The sequence below is a fragment of the Plecotus auritus genome (assembly GCF_963455305.1).
Source record: "Plecotus auritus genome assembly, chromosome: 5".
NCBI lineage: Eukaryota > Metazoa > Chordata > Mammalia > Chiroptera > Vespertilionidae > Plecotus > Plecotus auritus.
Genome location: NC_137776.1, coordinates 32,180,104 through 32,197,361, shown reverse-complemented (window position 1 = coordinate 32,197,361; position 17,258 = coordinate 32,180,104). Strand labels below are relative to the sequence as shown.

General features: G+C 39.7%; 1 protein-coding gene across 2 annotated transcripts in view; it reads right to left on the bottom strand.

The window, feature by feature from the left end:
- Window positions 1-17,258, bottom strand: part of LOC308248033 (nuclear body protein SP140-like protein) — a 71,683-nt gene that overhangs the window by 8,658 nt on the left and 45,767 nt on the right. Inside the window, exons 14-18 of one of the 2 annotated variants that reach the window (XM_080667955.1) lie at window positions 7,396-7,467; window positions 6,985-7,032; window positions 5,348-5,452; window positions 2,907-3,049; window positions 2,415-2,450 (exon numbers count right to left, since the gene is read on the bottom strand). In XM_080667955.1, the coding sequence (XP_080524081.1) occupies window positions 2,415-2,450; window positions 2,907-3,049; window positions 5,348-5,452; window positions 6,985-7,032; window positions 7,396-7,467 (404 nt within the window). The remainder of the gene's footprint in view (window positions 1-2,414; window positions 2,451-2,906; window positions 3,050-5,347; window positions 5,453-6,984; window positions 7,033-7,395; window positions 7,468-17,258) is intronic. The other variant, XM_080667956.1, reaches the window with a different exon arrangement.

Below are 17,258 nucleotides of genomic sequence, written 5' to 3'. Positions count from 1 at the left end.
AAAGACAAAATGGACATCATCCAGAACCAAAGGAAGGCTGGCTGAGTGGAAATTCTACAACTAGAAGGGAAGAGAAAAGCACACTGAGACTCAGAGGAGCTGCAGAAGTAAAGTGCAGAGGTATGGAGGTGCGCGCGCAGAGAGGGCTGGCAACTGAGTATGCAGCTGGCTTTTTCAATCCAGAGGGAGACACAAGCTTCTGACTGCTCTGAACTCCAGTTCTGGGCAAGACTCTGGGGACCCAGACTCATATGGGGTGAAACTGGACTGTCTGGCATCAGGCGGAACTCGAGGGCGGCTTTCTCTCAGAGGTGCTTGCAGTGATTACCAAGGGACACTGAGACCCGGGGGCCTCTTGGGGCAGGGCTGACGGGAAGCCACTGTTGTTTGCTCCACCCTGAGACTCCACCCCATCCAAGCTGTGCGAAGAGGCTTTTGCAAATGAATGGCCTGGTCCTTTGAAATCTAAACTTACCTAACAAACTGCAGCTGAGTCAGAGAGACCCAGAACAGGCCCAAGGCCCCACAGCAGCCTGCTTTGCTTCACAGCTGGGCCTCATCTGGGCACCTCCAAAACCCAAACAAAGAAGAGGAATCTTCAGATCTCTCCATAGCTCCTGCTGGGTGGCCTCAGGCAGAGGCAAAATTAGCACCCCCTTAGAGATCCAAGAGCCAGTGTACCCAGGGGTCAGAGTAGGACCATCCAGATTATAACTCCTCAGATCCATAGGGACACACTCAGGGGGCAGACTCAGTGAGCACCAAAGCCCCACTGAAGCAAGTCTTGCCTCATAAGGGTGTCTCCAGCACAGAAGTTCTCCCAGTGTAGACACAGCTGATCCTCACAGCCAATTGGCCTGGAGGTCAATTCCTCCCAGTGATACCAACAACAATCAAGGCTTAACTACAACAAGACTGTGCACACAGCCCACAAAGGGGTGCACCAAGAGTGTCCACCTCAGGTAACTGGGGAGGCTGAGCCACTGGGCCCTATAGGACACCTAGCACACAAAGCCACTCTATCAACTGAGGGAAGCAGCCAAAATGTGGAGACAAAGAAACAGGTCACAAATGAAAGAAATGGAGGAAAGCAAATGACTGGATAGAGAGTTCAAAACCACGGTTATAAGGTTTTTCAAGAATTTTCTAGAAAAGGCCAATAAATTTAGTGAGAACCTTGAGGATCTGAAAAAGGACCAACTAGAAATTAAGCATACACTGACTGAAATCAAGAATAATATACAGAGATCCAACAGCAGACTAGAGAATCCCAAGAATCAAGTCAAAGATTTGAAATACAAAGAAGCAAAAAACACCCAATCAGAAAAGAAAAAAGCAAAAAGAATCCAAAAATATGAAGATAGTGTAAGGAGCCTCTGGGACAACTTCAAGCATACCAACATCTGAATTATGGGGGTGCCAGAAGAAGAGAGAGAGCAAGATACGGAAAACCTATTTGAAGAAATAATGATCGAAAACTACCCCCACCTGGTGAAAAAAATAGACTTACAAGTCCAGGAAGCAGAGAGAACCCCAAACAAAAGGAATCCAAAGAGGACCACACCAAGACACATTATAATTAAAATGCCAAGAGCAAAAGACAAAGAGAGAATATTAAAAGCAGCAAGAGAAAAACAGTTAGTTACCTACAAGGGAGCACCCATACGATTGTCAGCTGATTTCTTAACAGAAACTATGCAGGCCAGATGGGAGTGGCAAGAAATATTCAAAGTAATGAAAAGCAAGAACCTACAACCAAGATTACTCTACCCAGCAAAGCTATCATTCAGAAATGAAGGTCAGATAAAGAGCTTCACAGATAAGAAAAAGCTAAAGGAGTTCATCACCACCAAACCAGTATTATATGAAATGCTGAAAGGTATTCTTCAAGAAGAGGAAGAAGAATAAAAAGGTAAAGATAAAAATTATGAACAACAAATACATATCTATCAACAAGTGAATCTAAAAATCTAGTGAATAAAAAATCTGATGAACAGAGTAAACTGGTGAATATAATAGAATCAGGGGCATAGAAAGGGAGTGGACTGACAATTTCGGGGGGAAAGGGGTGTGGGGGGTGTGGGAAGAGACGGGACAAAAATCGTACACCTATGGATGAGGACAGTGGGGGGCGGGTAAAGGCAGAGGGTGGGGTGGGAACCGGATGGAGGGGAGGTATGGGGGGAAAAAGAGGAACAATTATAATAATCTGAACAATAAAGATTTATATATAAAAAAAGAAGTTCTGGTCTAGACACTGTAATGTTTGAAAGCAGCAAGTGCAAAAATCCCCATATTATAAAATCAAATTTTACTAGAATTAGTGAAGTTAGGAGCTATAGAATAAGGCCAGAAAAATGGAAAATCAACAATATGATAGGTGAGATATTGGCAGAAAGTCATGCAATAATTACCCTTCTTCTTCTCGGTGGGACTGGTAGAAATCCTTTCTGAAAGAGAAATGAAATTAATGCTATGAGGAGTCTTTGTGTCCTCTTTGTACTTCTGTACTTTTTCTACTGTTTTAAGCTTGGTATTTCCAGCTGCCTCCCAGATATGTTACTATGCTACTTTATTGGTCCCCAAAGCCTAAGATGACCTCCCATGCCCCCCACCCCCCAATTTAAATTACTTTCCTGTGACCATATTACACAATGGCAACTACTAGTGACAGAGTGAAGGCCACAATTACTGTCCACCTTCAAAGAGAGAAGAGTTCATGCACTTAGAGGATTACACTGTGATAAACTGGCCAAGATAACACGGGAGTGGAATGTTAGTTAGTAATAGCATGCATTGTGACCTGTGCAAGGGAAGTCACGATGGTTTTCTGAACATCGATAAAGCTTGGAGTTTGTGAACTATGACACTCCCTCCTTAATGGAAGCCCTTTGTCATTAGGATACCTGAATCAGGCATTTCAGGGGATATCCACCACAGCGCACACTCATCTTCCAATTCTTGGACCTTTTGTGGTTTCCTTCAATTTCAAATTCCTTGAGGGTGAGCTGCTTCCCATTCTTTGTCTTTATACACTTTGCTGAGATTCCTGTGAGACCGGGCAAGACAGGCTGAGCTCTCTTTGTTGCCAGTGAGTGCCCCTGACTGTGAAAACCCCTAGAACTTGGCCTCCTACCACCCATTTTGGGCTTAGAATCAGCAACACAGAAGAGCTGAGTTCCCTCTCAGGGGCCCCACAACAACCTGAAGGATGGTGATGGAAGGGACTTCCTACCTTGTGTGCACACTTTCTTTTTTTTAAAAAAATATTTTATTGATTTTTTACAGAGAGGAAGGGAGAGGGATAGAGAGTTAGAAACATCAATGAGAGAGAAACATCGATCAGCTGCCTCCTGCACACCCCTTACTGGGGACGTGCCCGCAACCAAGGTACATGCCCTTGACCGGAATCGAACCTGGGACCTTTCAGTCCGCAGGCTGACGCTCTATCCACTGAGCCAAACCGGTTTCGGCTGCACACTTTCTTTGACTGTGCAATGAGAAGGGCAATAAATATTACTAACATTTACTTTTAAAAAGCATTTAATTATATTCAAGAGAGAGAGAAAAAAAGAATAACAAAAAAAAAAAAAAAAAAAAAAAGAAGACCAGGATTCTTTCCCTTTCCTTTTCTGAGACTCAGGATAGAGCCAGGCTGAATTTCAGAGAGGACAGATGAGGGCACATGGGCGGCCATGTGGCAGCTGTCACCACAGCCACGTCTGTCTAGTCTTGCGCAATGATGATCATCCAGTTAATGGCAGCAATTATTTCTCATATTTTGGATTCATCGCTATTTTATGTGGAAAGTAATTATGGAAATGTTATGTAGTAGGAAAAGTTAAATTACTCATATGCAATATAGTCATAGGGCACACATTTATACTTGTTGGTGCCTAAAGAATTCTATTTTGGGAGGGGGAATCAATCGGGGCTGCCAAACATTTGTGCTGTACTTCAACAATCATAATTTGCAAATTATTTTATATCTGTTATTTCATTTTTTCTCATAATAATATGGTAAAGCAAGTTTTATTACTTATTCCCATTTTGTAGAGGAGGAAGTTTAGGATGAGAGAGAAGAATAGCTTGGTCCAGTTGCAACAGACACTCTTGGTATAGCTGAAACTTGAAGCCAGGTATCCTGATTCTAAAACCTGTGCTCCTGGCTAGCATAAGGTGGTATAGGTGTTGCAGGGAATGGGGCTGTGAAGTTGTTGTTGTATTTCTCAAATGTGTACACTTCTACCCTGATATTGAAGCATTTGGGTGATGGATGGGCATTATAGGGACCTTTTCCTTGGGGGAAAGGAGAGATGGCCTGGTAGGCTAATGTTTATGAACTTTAAAAGTGAGGAAATGTCATCTTTCCTCCAGTCTATCCGAGATGCTGTGCAGAAAAGACCTAACAGAGCAAACCTGAGACAACTATCTTTAGAAATGTCTGCTTCCAAGGCTGATCCTTGGCTGACATCTGAAAGCCTGGATTTTGGGAGGGGTCCCACCGTTCCCATGTGGCATGTGCTGAACACTTGCTTTTCTTCTGGAAGTCTGAAATTTTGGCAGATGAGAGGTAAAGTGTACCTATGTGGCTAACTCCTGGTAAAAACCCTGTGACTCCTAGGCTCAGGGCAGCTTCCGTGATAGACAACATCTCACATGTGTTGTTATGATTTGTTGCTGGAGAATTAAATGTGTCCTGTATGACTCCACTGGGAGAGGACCCTTGGAAACTGGCACCTATTTCCTTTGGACTTTGTCCTATGTGCTTTTTTCCTTTGCTGATTTTGCTTTGTATCAACTTAATAAATCACAGCGATGAGTTAGACTATATGCTGAGTCCTGTGAGTCCTCTTAGTAAATCACCAAACCTTGGGATGGTCGTGGAGACCCTGACACAGGTGTCTAGCCCCTGAGCAATATAATATCCACATGGGTGGTTTCTAGTTGAAAAGCGTAGAAGACCAGGAAACTTACCTTGTTTCATTTTCTCTTTATATAACATCCCATTTGCTGGGCCACAGGTCACATATGTTGTTATGATTTGTTGCTGGAGAATTAAATGTGTCCTGTATGACTCCACTGGGAGAGGACCCTTGGAAACTGGCACCTATTTCCTTTGGACTTTGTCCTATGTGCTTTTTTCCTTTGCTGATTTTGCTTTGTATCAACTTAATAAATCACAGCAATGAGTTAGACTATATGCTGAGTCCTGTGAGTCCTCTTAGTAAATCACCAAACCTTGGGATGGTCGTGGAGACCCTGACACAGGTGTCTAGCCCCTGAGCAATATAATATCCACATGGGTGGTTTCTAGTTGAAAAGCGTAGAAGACCAGGAAACTTACCTTGTTTCATTTTCTCTTTATATAACATCCCATTTGCTGGGCCACAGGTCACAGGAAGTATAGGGAGTTTAAAGTTCATATGTTTATCTCTGGGAATTCTTGGACCTGCAAGGAAGCATTATTATTATTATTATTATTGTTATTGTTATTATTATTATTATTTTCATTCCACCTTCTTCTAACTGTGCCCTCTTTCTTTTCACCCATCTTGAGAGCCTTCTTTTATAAATCAAAATGTATTGGAAGGAGTTTCCCCATGATCAATGTTTTTCTTTTATGGCAGGTTAGACACACAATGATAATGTCATCCTCCACTTCTGTTCTCTGTAATCCTGCATAACAGTCTCATGTGAAGGACCTGAATTCCCAAGCTTGTTGGCCACAACTACCTATTGCACAATGATTTTCTCCTGTTTTTTAAGGAAGATTTCTAGCCGTATTATTACTTTGAATTATGTGGATGGAAAAAAAAAATACCCTCAAATTTTAGTGTTGTCTCCCCATTGGAGGCCCCGCTGGGGGAACAGAGAGCAGGATGACAATGGGGAACTTAGCAGGAGCAGTGTCTGCCTTCTCTCCTTGCTCTCTGCCTTGTTTCACTTCTCTTTCATGTGAACTTTCTGTATGGCTTTCACTCTGTGATTCAGAGCGGGGTTCTCCAGAAGAAACTGCAGATCCCCCAGGAAGAGGTCCGCTGTACATCCTTGGGGTGGGGCACTGGCTCTGATTCTGCTTAAGTAGGTGTTGAAAGTCTTTTAAAAATATATTTTTTTATTGATTTCAGAGAAGAAGGGAGAGGGAGAGAGAGAGGAACATCACTGATGAAAGAGAATCATTGATAGACTGCCTCCTGCATGTTCACCACTGAGGATCGAGCTCGCAACCTGGGCATGTACCCTGCCCGGGAATCAAACCAATATCCTCTGGTTCATAGGTCAATGCTCAACCACTGTGCCACATCAGCCAGGCTGAAAGCCTTAAAATGAACTTTAGTAGCAGCAGCACCTACTCCTGTCTTTCTGGCCAACATTGAGGGGGATCCATGAAAGATATACACTGGGGCTTCTGTCTGGGATGGGGAGGGTAGGTTGTCCCTGGTCCTTTCAGAGTCAGTTCTTTTAAAGTTGGAGAGGGCCTAAGAGGCCACTCAGTTGAGTTCATCTGCCACTCACCCATTTACAAAGGAGGAAATTGAGGCAAAAAGAAGAAATGACAAGCAAAATTACATAATCAAAGGAATGTTAGAAATTAGGACACAAGTCTTGTATTACCACTCAGGGACCCCCTTGGTGGGCAACCGATGGATCTCTAAGTGATCAAGAGAAGGGTCAACTAAACAGCATGTTAGTCACACCCTTCATATTTTTCTCCTTAAAAGTTTTCAATGTAGTGAAGGGAGCCCTTCATAAGCCCAAGGAGGCTTGTGCTCTCTCACAGGTCAACTGTTCAACATCAATAAAGTGGGTGTTATCAGCAACCTGCTGTATTGTTGAAATTGCCAAGGCCGATGACTACCCTGACGTTTGTTACCGGCTCTATAAGCCAATTAAGAAATTGATTGGTCACTCAGAAAACAGAGCATGAAATAAAAATTTAGATGCTTAATTACTAAAAGTATATTAACCACTTCTTTTTACCTCTTTTTCTGCTTCTTTTCAAAGGCCTGGTGTTGACTGCTTTTGTCCCTAGGGGGGAAAAATAACATAAATGTCTCTTGTTTATAAAATTGCATTGCAAATAGTAGTATTTTAGAAAAACACCCTGGCTGTATTTCCAGCCAGAACATTAGCAGTTCAGCAGAGCTGGCCCTGCCATGGCCGGTGGACCCTGGGTTCTGTTTGTGGATTCATTACCAGGTTACTTGTTTGCAGTGTTATCTTTCAATCCCTGATGCATTTTGGAATTGACTAAATCTGATATGTTCCTCAACAGTTAGTATAATTACATAAAGTGATTAAGGAAATAGGTTTGTTACTTAAAGCAAAGAATATAGCACGAGAATTTAGATGTTTAGTAATTGAAAATATATCTATCTTTAAAATTTTTACCTTTTGGTTTGCTTCTTTTCCTTGGGATTCTGTTATTCAGAGACTGGATTCTATCTCTGCCTCTGTTTCTCACTGAAAAAAAATAAAAACAATAAAAACAGACACTGTGAAAAATCACATTGTATATAATAGTGCTTTTTAAACATTCCGTTTTACTGTAACTTTTCAAGAGCCCAACATATAAAGAAAAATATGTAACCCATAGCCTTATATTTACCAAGCCTTAAATGTTTAAGCAAGTTTAATTTTAGATTTCATTTTCTTTACCCTCACATTAATCCTAATTTATTTATACCCACATTAATTAAAAAAGGAATTTAAGACAGAGTTTAATTTGCATCTCAAGGAACACTGAGAATAATAATAATGAGAGCTAATAGTTAACACATGATTATTATGTGCCACACATGAATATATGGTGACAGAAATACTCAGAAGAAATGGGAAGGTTCTTCCTACCTGTTTGATGAAAGAGAAACATATTATGTGATTCAGGCCACTGTATTTTGGGGTCTCTTTGTTACAACAATTCAATCTGTACTCTAAATAATCCATTAGCTATGAAGCCCATAGGCTATTTTGGGGTTACAGCAAAGATAGGATCTGACAGGAAGACTAGGTCTGTAGTAAGCTCACAGGTGTGAATCCTCACATTTGTTCTTATGTTTTTGGAGACTGTTTTTTTTACTTATGTGCTTTCTCTTTTTTCCTTTAAACAGAAAATAAAACAATCATTTAGAATTATAAATAGATATTTACAAGCTTTATATGTCAGTAACCTTCAAATATTTTATTTTTGTCTATCTTTTTTTTTGTTTTTTTGTTAATCCTCACCAAAATTTAGATGATACTTTTCCACTGGTTTTTGGATAGAGTGGAAGGGAGGGGAGAGACAAAGAGAGAGAAACATTGATGTGAGAGAGATACATTGATTGGTTGCCTCCCGCACTAGCTCCGACTGGGTATGGAGCCTGCAACCAAGGTACAGGCCCTTGACCGGAAGTGAACCCAAGATCTTTCAGTCCACTGGCTGGCGCTCTGCCAAACTGGCTAGGGCTATTTTGTCTTCACTCAACTTTTGTGGGGCTAAATCTCCAGGTACCAATACACCATCTTGGTTGCCATCACACTGAAAACAATAATAGCAACAAAAACAACCTACCTTTACACAGTACCAGTTGTTTACAGTATGCTTTTGCATAGTCATATGAGGTTTTCTTATTCACAATAAGGAAAATGTAAGAGCAGCTGAAATCAGGAAGCTGACAACAAATAAAAGGGAGTGTCAAGGAGATCAAGGAACAACAGATCTCAGACATCATCAGCAAAGTGTACATCCTGGAATTCAGAGGCTTGCCTTGAAAGCTAGCAGAGGTTGGTTCATGAGATTTAAGGAAGGAAGCCATTTCCATAACATAGCAGTGCAAGGTGAAGCAACAAATGCTGATGTAGAAGCTGCAGGAAGTTATCCAGAAGATCTAAGCTAAGATAATGAATGAAGATGACTACACTAAACAACAGATTTTTCAGTATAGAAAAAACAGCTCTATATTGAAAAAAGATTTCATGTAGAACTTTCATAGCTAGAGAAGAGAAGTCAGTGTCTGGCTTCAAAGGATAGGCTGACTCTCCTGTGAGGGACTAGTGCAGCTGTGACTTTAAGCTGAAGCCAGTGCTCATTTATCATCCTGAAAATACCAGGGCCCTTAAGAGTTATGTTAAATCTACTCTGCCTGTGCTCTATAAATGCAACAAAATAGTCTGGATGACGGCATATTTGGTTATAACATGGTTTACTGAATATTCTAAGCCTAACATTGAGGCCTACTGCTCAGAAAAAAAAATTCCCTTTAAAATATTACTGTTCATCAATAAGGCACTTGGTCACCCAAGAGCTCTGATGGAGATGTACAATGACATTAATGTTTCTTTCATGCCTGCTAAGACAATATCTATTTTGCAGCCCATGGATTAAGGAGTAATTTTGACTTCCAAGTTTTATTATTTAAGAAATACATTTCATAAGACTATAGCTGCCATAGATAATTATTCCTCTGATGAAATAATTATCTATGGCAGCTATAGAAAAGTAAATCTTCTGGAAAGGATTCAGCATTATAGATGCCATTAAGAATATTCCTGATTCATGGGAAGAGATCAAAATATCAACATTAACAGGGAATTTAGAAGAAGTTGACTCCAACCATCATGGTTGACTTTGAGGGGTTCAAGACTTCAGTGAAGGAAGTAATTGTAGATGTGGTGGAAATAGCAAGAGAACTAGAAATAGAAGTGGAATCTGGAGATGTGACTGAATTGCTGCAATCTCATGATAATTTTTGTTGTTGTTAATCCTCAGTTGAGGTTATTTTCCTATTGATTTTTTTTTTTTCTTAGAGAGAGAGTGGAAGGGAGAGGGAGAGACAGAGAAGAAACATTGATGTGAGAGAGACATATTGATTGGTGCCCTCCTGCACACACAACAACCAGGTCTGGGGAACCTACAACCAAGGTACTTGCCCTTGACCAGAATCAAACCCGGGACCCTTCAGTCTACAGGCCGATGCTCTATTCACTGAACCAAACTGGCTAGGGCTCATGATAAATATTTAATAGATGAGGAACTGCTTCTTATGGATGAGCAAAGGAAGTGGTTCCTTGAGATGGAATCTACTCCTGGGGAAGAAGCTGTGAAAATTTTTGAATTACAATAAAAGGTTTTGATAGTAAAAGAAATCAGTTGATAAGGCAGTGGCAAAGTTTGAGAGGATTGAATCCAATTTTGAAAGAAGTTCTACTGTGGGTAAAATGGCATTAATCATATCCTATAGAGAAATTATTTATAAAAGGAAGACTCAATAATTTCAGCAAACTTCATGGTTGTCTTATTTTTTTAAATTGCTACAGTCATCTGAGCCTTCTGCAACCACCACCCTAATCAGTTAGCAGCCAACAATATTGAGGCAACACCCTCCATCAGCAAAAAGATTATGACTCTCTGAAGGCTAAGATAATGGGTAACATTTTTTAGCAATAAAATATTATTTTTTTAAAAAATATATTTTTGCCCTAGCTGATTTGGTTCAGTGGATAGAGTGTTGGCCTACAGACTGAAAGGTTCTGGGTTTGATTCTGATCAAGGGCACATGCCCAGGTTGTGGGCTTGATCCCCAGTGGGGGGCATGCAGAAGGCAGCCTGTCAATGATTCTCTCTCGTCATTGAGTTTTTCTCCCTCTCCTTCTCCCTTCATCTCTGAAATCAATAAAAATATATTTAAAAAAATTCACTCCCATTGAGTCATCAAGATGGTGGGACTCCTGGATCAACTTTCTTTTCTATAAATCCTTCAATTGAGGGACAAAAACTACTAGGTAGACAGGTAAAGGCACTGTGCAATCAAAGAGGTGATTCAAACCATGATGTAATAGTGGAGGGAATAGTTAATGATTCCCATCTCACATATACACAAAGAAGCAAAACTGAGGGATTATAGATGCACACATGAAAAATGATCAAATATTTCAAACACACTAGAATTAAATATAGAATAATACTTTTTAAATCTTCAGCTAGAAATGGCTGTTGTAAATATGATAGTATTAAAGAGAAAAAGATGAGAAATTTGACTACCTACAAATTTATAACTTCTCTCAGGCAAGATTATATTAATAAGTAAAAAATAAAAACAAGTGGGACAACATACCAGCAACATTTACAACCAATATTTAATATATATCATATAAGAATTTCTGTATTCATTCAGCATAGTAAGAAGACAAGCACCATAACAGAAAGCACTGACATAACATTCCATGACAAAGAGTTCTACGAAGAAGTAAAACAAATGACTAAAACAAACAAAAAATGTTCAACTGCACTAAAAATGAAAATAGTGCATGTTAAAGCCCTTAAACAAGACTTTTTATAGCTATTAAAAATATTAAATGTTTTTATTGTCTACTAGAGGCCTAGTGCATGAAAACTCATGCACTGGAGGGGGGGGTCCCTCAGCCCGGCCTGCCCACTCTCACAGTCTGAGAGCCCTCAGGGGCGGGCGGTGACCCAGTGATCAGGGGAAGGCGATGACCCATCACACCTCTGCTGCTGCCACTGCCGGCAGCACAAGCTTCAGCCGGCCCTGGTTACCTGAGCCTTGGGCAGCTCTGGGTGGCTGGGCAGCCACCATCTGAGGCTTGCCTGCTCCTCGGGCTGGTCCTGGGTGGTTGGGTGTCTGAGGGGACTGGGGGACTCTGGAGGCAGGTGCACGGAGCAGCTGGGCCCGCCTGGGGGTGGGCCCAGCCTTGCTGCGCACCTGCCGCCCCAGCGGGGCTGAGGGGACTGGGCGCCACCATCTTGTGGCTGTGGGTGCCGCCATCTTTGAGGGCATGGCAGTCAATTAGCATATTACTTCCTTATTGGCTGCGGGCGCTGCCATCTTTGTGACAGTGTGAGGGTCAATTAGCATATTCCCTCTTTATTAGATAGGATGTATTACATTTTAATTTTAAAAAGCAGGAAAAGGAGAGGTATGCATAGAATTAACCTATTTAGGTAAATAAAACTATATTACAAACTGTACTAATACATGCATAGAGAAATTCTGAAAAGACATACACCAATGTTTATAAAACACATACATTTCAAAATCAGAATAAAAACCAACATGAAGATATGAGCATTTTGAAAAAAAAATAGTTACTTTAAAAGGCATTTTTTTTTGCCTTATGAAAGGTATAGAAAATAATGATAATAAACGTTAGCATTAAAAACCAGTTAATTTGTAACATAAAAATCAAGTAAATTCTTATTCATTTTTACTTCTTTTCCCACTGTGTTTTTCCAAAATAGAACTGCTTCCAATATCCATAGTATCTAGAAAGTAACAGGTGGTGGTCAGAGAACTGTCATTTATAAATAAAAATTACAAATCTACAAAAAAAATTAGAAACCTTATGACAATTCACATTGTGGAAAGCTAGAGTTTATAAGGATGTCTGAGTATCTAAATGAATTAAACATACAAATTGATATCTAAAGTGTTGATTTCTCTGAGGTTTTGAAAAAACCCTCTTCACTACTTATATGCATCAGTTTCTTCATTTATGAAATAGGTAGGTAGCAAAGTTATCCTGTTCAGGCTTTAGATTAAAAAAGCACACGTTTTTATTGATTTTAGAGAGATAGGAAGGGAGAAGGATAGAGAGATAGAAGCATTGATGAGGGAGAGACTTCGATCGGCTGCCTCCTGCACGCTCCTGGATTGGGGATTAAGCCTGCAATTGGACTTGTGATGGAACCAGGGACCTCATGGTTCATTGATCGATGCTTAACCAGCGACTCCAGCCGGGCAAATAGCAAAAGTTAATGAGAAATCACTATATAAATCAATAGCATGCTGGAGGGCAGCCTTTAAAAACTATATGTTGGTCTTAAGAATAGTTATCTGAGGTCTTTTCCCTGACAAGTAACAGGACCATTTATTTGTCTTTTGAGGTTTTTTTCCAAGGTTGTGACCAAGTGACACTATTATCTAGCAACAGAACACTTGGACTTCTTTGCTCCATGAATAAGGGTGGAAGTAACTATATAAATCCAACACTTTGTTATTGATACACTAATATAGTACACAAGGGACTGTGTTGTTGTTTTTTTAAATTAATGTATTTGTACTATATCAATCCATGTAAAATCAACAGGACCCATTTTGTTATCATGATCTGCTGCCTTCCTGCTGTTCTCAAAATGGTCAAGTCAAGCAAATGTAGAGAATGAGATTCTGACATGGACTGGACCCCTTCCTTATCAAAGTGTCCTCAGCATCAAGGAGAGCAGGAAACAGGTACTTTGATTTCAGACTCCTGACATCCTGTAGCCTGGGTCCTGTGACTCTCACCTTTATAACTGACCTACTCCCTGCTGGTGAGATACCTCATGTTGTCCTTGAGCCCTGATCAACTATCACTGATATACCAAGGGTCTGTAGTATCTGCTGAATCACCTCCACCCCAAGATCCTTGTGTGGCCTTACCCATCATGTCAGATGCTTGGCTACATTTATTATTTTATTTTTATTTTTTTAAATAAATCTTTATTGTTCAGATTATCACAGTTGTTCCTCTTTGCCTGCTCCCCCCCCCCCCATAGCTCCCCTCCATCCGGTTCCCACCCCACTGTCCTCATCCATAGGTATATGATTTTTGTCCAGTCTCTTCCTGCACCCCCCACATCCCCTTACCCCTGAGAATTGTCAGTCCACTCCCTTTCTATGCCCCTGATTCTATTATATTCACCAGTTTATTCTGTTCATCAGATTTTTTATTCACTTGATTTTTAGATTCACTTGTTGATAGATATGTATATGTTGTCACTTTGTTGTTCATAGTTTTTATCTTTACATTTTTATTCTTCTTCCTCTTCTTAAAAAATACCCTTCAGCATTTCATATAATACTGGTTTGGCGGTGATGAACTCCTTTAGTGTTTTCTTATCTGTGAAGCTCTTTATATGACCTTCAATTCTAAATGATAGCTTTGCTGGGTAGAGTAATTTTGGTTGTAGGTTCTTGCTATTCATCACTTTCAATATTTCTTGCCACTCCCTTCTGGCTTGCATAGTTTCTGTTGAGAAATCAGCTGACAATTGTATGGGTACTCCCTTGTAGGTAACTAACTGTTTTTCTCTTGCTGCTTTTAATATTCTCTCTTTGTCTTTTGCCCTTGGCATTTTAATTATGATGTGTCTTGGTGTGGTCTTCTTTTTTTTTTTTCATGTTCTAGTGCCAGCTTTATTTTAACTGAAGTCATACTTTTTAAAAGGACAGATACAATAAATAATAGGAAATAGGCTTAAAATTACTCCATGTTTACCACGTTTAATGTAGAGGTTTCCCTTAACAGTATATGATTCCATTCAATCAAAAATTATAGACTAATTTCTGTGTAGCTATTACAGTTATTTCTTATTTATTTATTTTAATTTAATTTTATTTTTTTTAATTGTTTGAAGTATTACATATAGTAGTACATATGTCTCCTTTTTTTCCCCCCATTGACCTCCCCCTGGCCTCCCCTACCCCCCAGTACATTCCTTTACCTGCCCCCCCTCCAGTGTCTTGTATCCATTGGTTATGCTTATATGCATGCGTACATGTCCTTCGGTTGATCTCTTACAGCCCCACCCACCGCAACCTTCCCTGCCTTCCCGCTGTAGTTTGACATTCTATTACAGTTATTTCAATCTACGAAAATTGTGTTAAGTGGACATTTTCAAAATTACTGCCTCAAATTAAGATTCATGTTATAGTTGGAAAATGCATCTGGTCATCTAAGTTGGGGCAAATAGTTCTCTTGTTTTGTGAGCTAGCCACATTTATACTGTTCTCAGTCTAGTCTTGTTCCAGACTTTACCAAGATTATAAATGTAAAGAAAAACAGCTTTTGGTGTTCTAATCTGACCTCCCCAGTTCAAAGGACTAAAGATACTAGGTAAGTTCCAGGACTAAGGTAAAGCCAGAAGTTTGAATTGGTAGCTGTTTTTGGAACAAATGCATCAGGTCATGGCCTTTGGGGTCAGAGGTTAGGTCAACAGATATTTTCCTTTCTATATTTTCTTTCATCCTGTCCTAAAAATTTTTGTGAGAAAAAAAATCTATTAGGATTTTCTTCTGACCTCAAATACAAATACTATTCCACAAAATTAATAACTTAGCCACAGATACATTACCTGCTGCCGCCTTAAAGTCATTACTAATTAACCTGTATTAAATATATATATTTTTTGGTGATAGATAAGAACAGTAAAATACAGAATTGAAGCAAAAATAATAAATTTCAGTGTATCTGTATATAATTATTGGAATTATTAATATTGGTTAGTAAAGTTCTTTCATCTAAGAATCTCTATTTCAAGCATAAATACATCTTGTTTAGTGATATTTCTAAACACAGTTTTGAGATTCTGTCCCCCTTACAAATGCATCTCATACTTCTAGTTACGTTCTTGAGAGTTGCTTTTTGTGACAGACACAACTTAGTGAATATCTTGAAACTTTATTAAAGTGTAATGGTAAACAAAAGAAGCTGAAAACAAACACAGAAGTAAATATATACAGGTTATATTAAAACTAAATGTTTAACTCTAAGAATATACATCTCTCAGAGGAATCACAAAACTTATCTCCCTGAAGCTGTATAAACTCTACATGCAAAAAAATATCTCCAGTTTCCCCATTAGAATCAAAATTGCAAATTTTAATTTCTTGAATATCTTCAGTTTTTAGAGAGTAAACAGAAAACCTATTTTAAATCCAAAATATACTTTCTTGAGTATCTTTGGTTTTAAGGTATTAGTTTACAGAAATAGAATTTAAATCCAAAAATTTTCTGCTCTTAACTTTTAAATTCTGAAGAATTGTTCCAAGTCATATAGCAAAGAATTCTGAAAACTGAATGCACAATGAGTCACATGATCTTTAGTAATCTGCACACTACCATCCTGCATATTGGTTTCTTTTATGTTGTCAAAACCAGGTATATACTGAACTGTTAATTCTTCCTCTTTAGTTATTATTAGTTCTTTTAAATTATCTTTCTCCTCACTTGAGTAAACAGCACCTTTTTCTTTTACAAATTCAGGTTCTATTTTTAACTCGGGTTGCTGAGACTTTCCAAATAACATTTGGGACATATCAAGAGACTCTTGTTGCAGGTATTCAACTGAACCACAGCTGTCTATTTCTCGTACTTTAACTGCTATAGATGAATCAGAAGCAGTTGTTGAGGTGGTAGGATGTTCTATATTTTTTTTAGTTGGATGACTTCCTTCATTGACTTTCTTCCTTTTCATGAAGCTGTTCAGAGTTACTACGTTTTTGCAACTTTGTGTGAATTTGAAGCTTACTATCAGTAACCTGAAGAACTTCAATTAACGGTGAAGTTAGGGGTATTGTCTGTTGGAATGGAGAGCTCAGGACCTCTTCAAGAAATTCATTGACATTTTCTTCATTGACAAATAACCTTTCCTCCAAAGAATCGTTGTTTAAACCATAATACCACTCTCTCCAATGTCCATAGCACTCTGAAGATTTGGCCAGTTCTATTACTGCATTGTTTGAAGAGATGCTAACCACTGGTTCTTTGATACTCAATTTATTTTCTGGAGCAAAACTGCAAAGGAGGACACAGAGGTCCCCTGCTCTCTGTCCCGGGACCACCCATGGCTGAATCAGAAGGCTCCCTGCCTGAGTCTTCCCAGGCCACGCGGGTCCCAACGCTGAGATCTCCGCACACACTCCTTCCAGCAGAGGGCCCCTGACTAGGTCCCCAGGCTAGCTCCCTGTTCCGGAAAGCGGTTTCTCCTCGATACCGGTAGTAGCCACCCCTTGCCCGCCGAAGTCCCGTCCGGTTCGGAGACAAGTTCCTCCCCAGCGGCATCCGGGGTGGTGATCCCGGCGTCCTCTTCCCCGGCACAGGTGTGGTCCTCTTTGGACTCCTCTTGCTTGGGGTTCTCTGCGCTTCCTGGACTTGTAAGTCTATTTTTTTTTCACCAGGTGGGGAAGTTTTCTGTCATTATTTCTTCAAATAGGTTTTCAATGTCTTGCTCTCTCTCTTCTTCTGGCACCCCCATAATTCTGATGTTGGTACGCTTGAAGTTGTCCCAGAGGCTCCTTACACTATCTTCATATTTTTTTAAAATTCTTTTTTCTTTTTGTTTTTCCGGTTGAGTGTTTTTTGCTTCTTTGTATTTCAAATCTTTGACTTGATTCTTGGGATCCTCTAGTCTGCTGTTGGATCTCCGTATATTATTCTTTATTTCAGTCAGTGTACGCTTAATTTCTGGTTGGTCCTTTTTCATATCCTTGAAG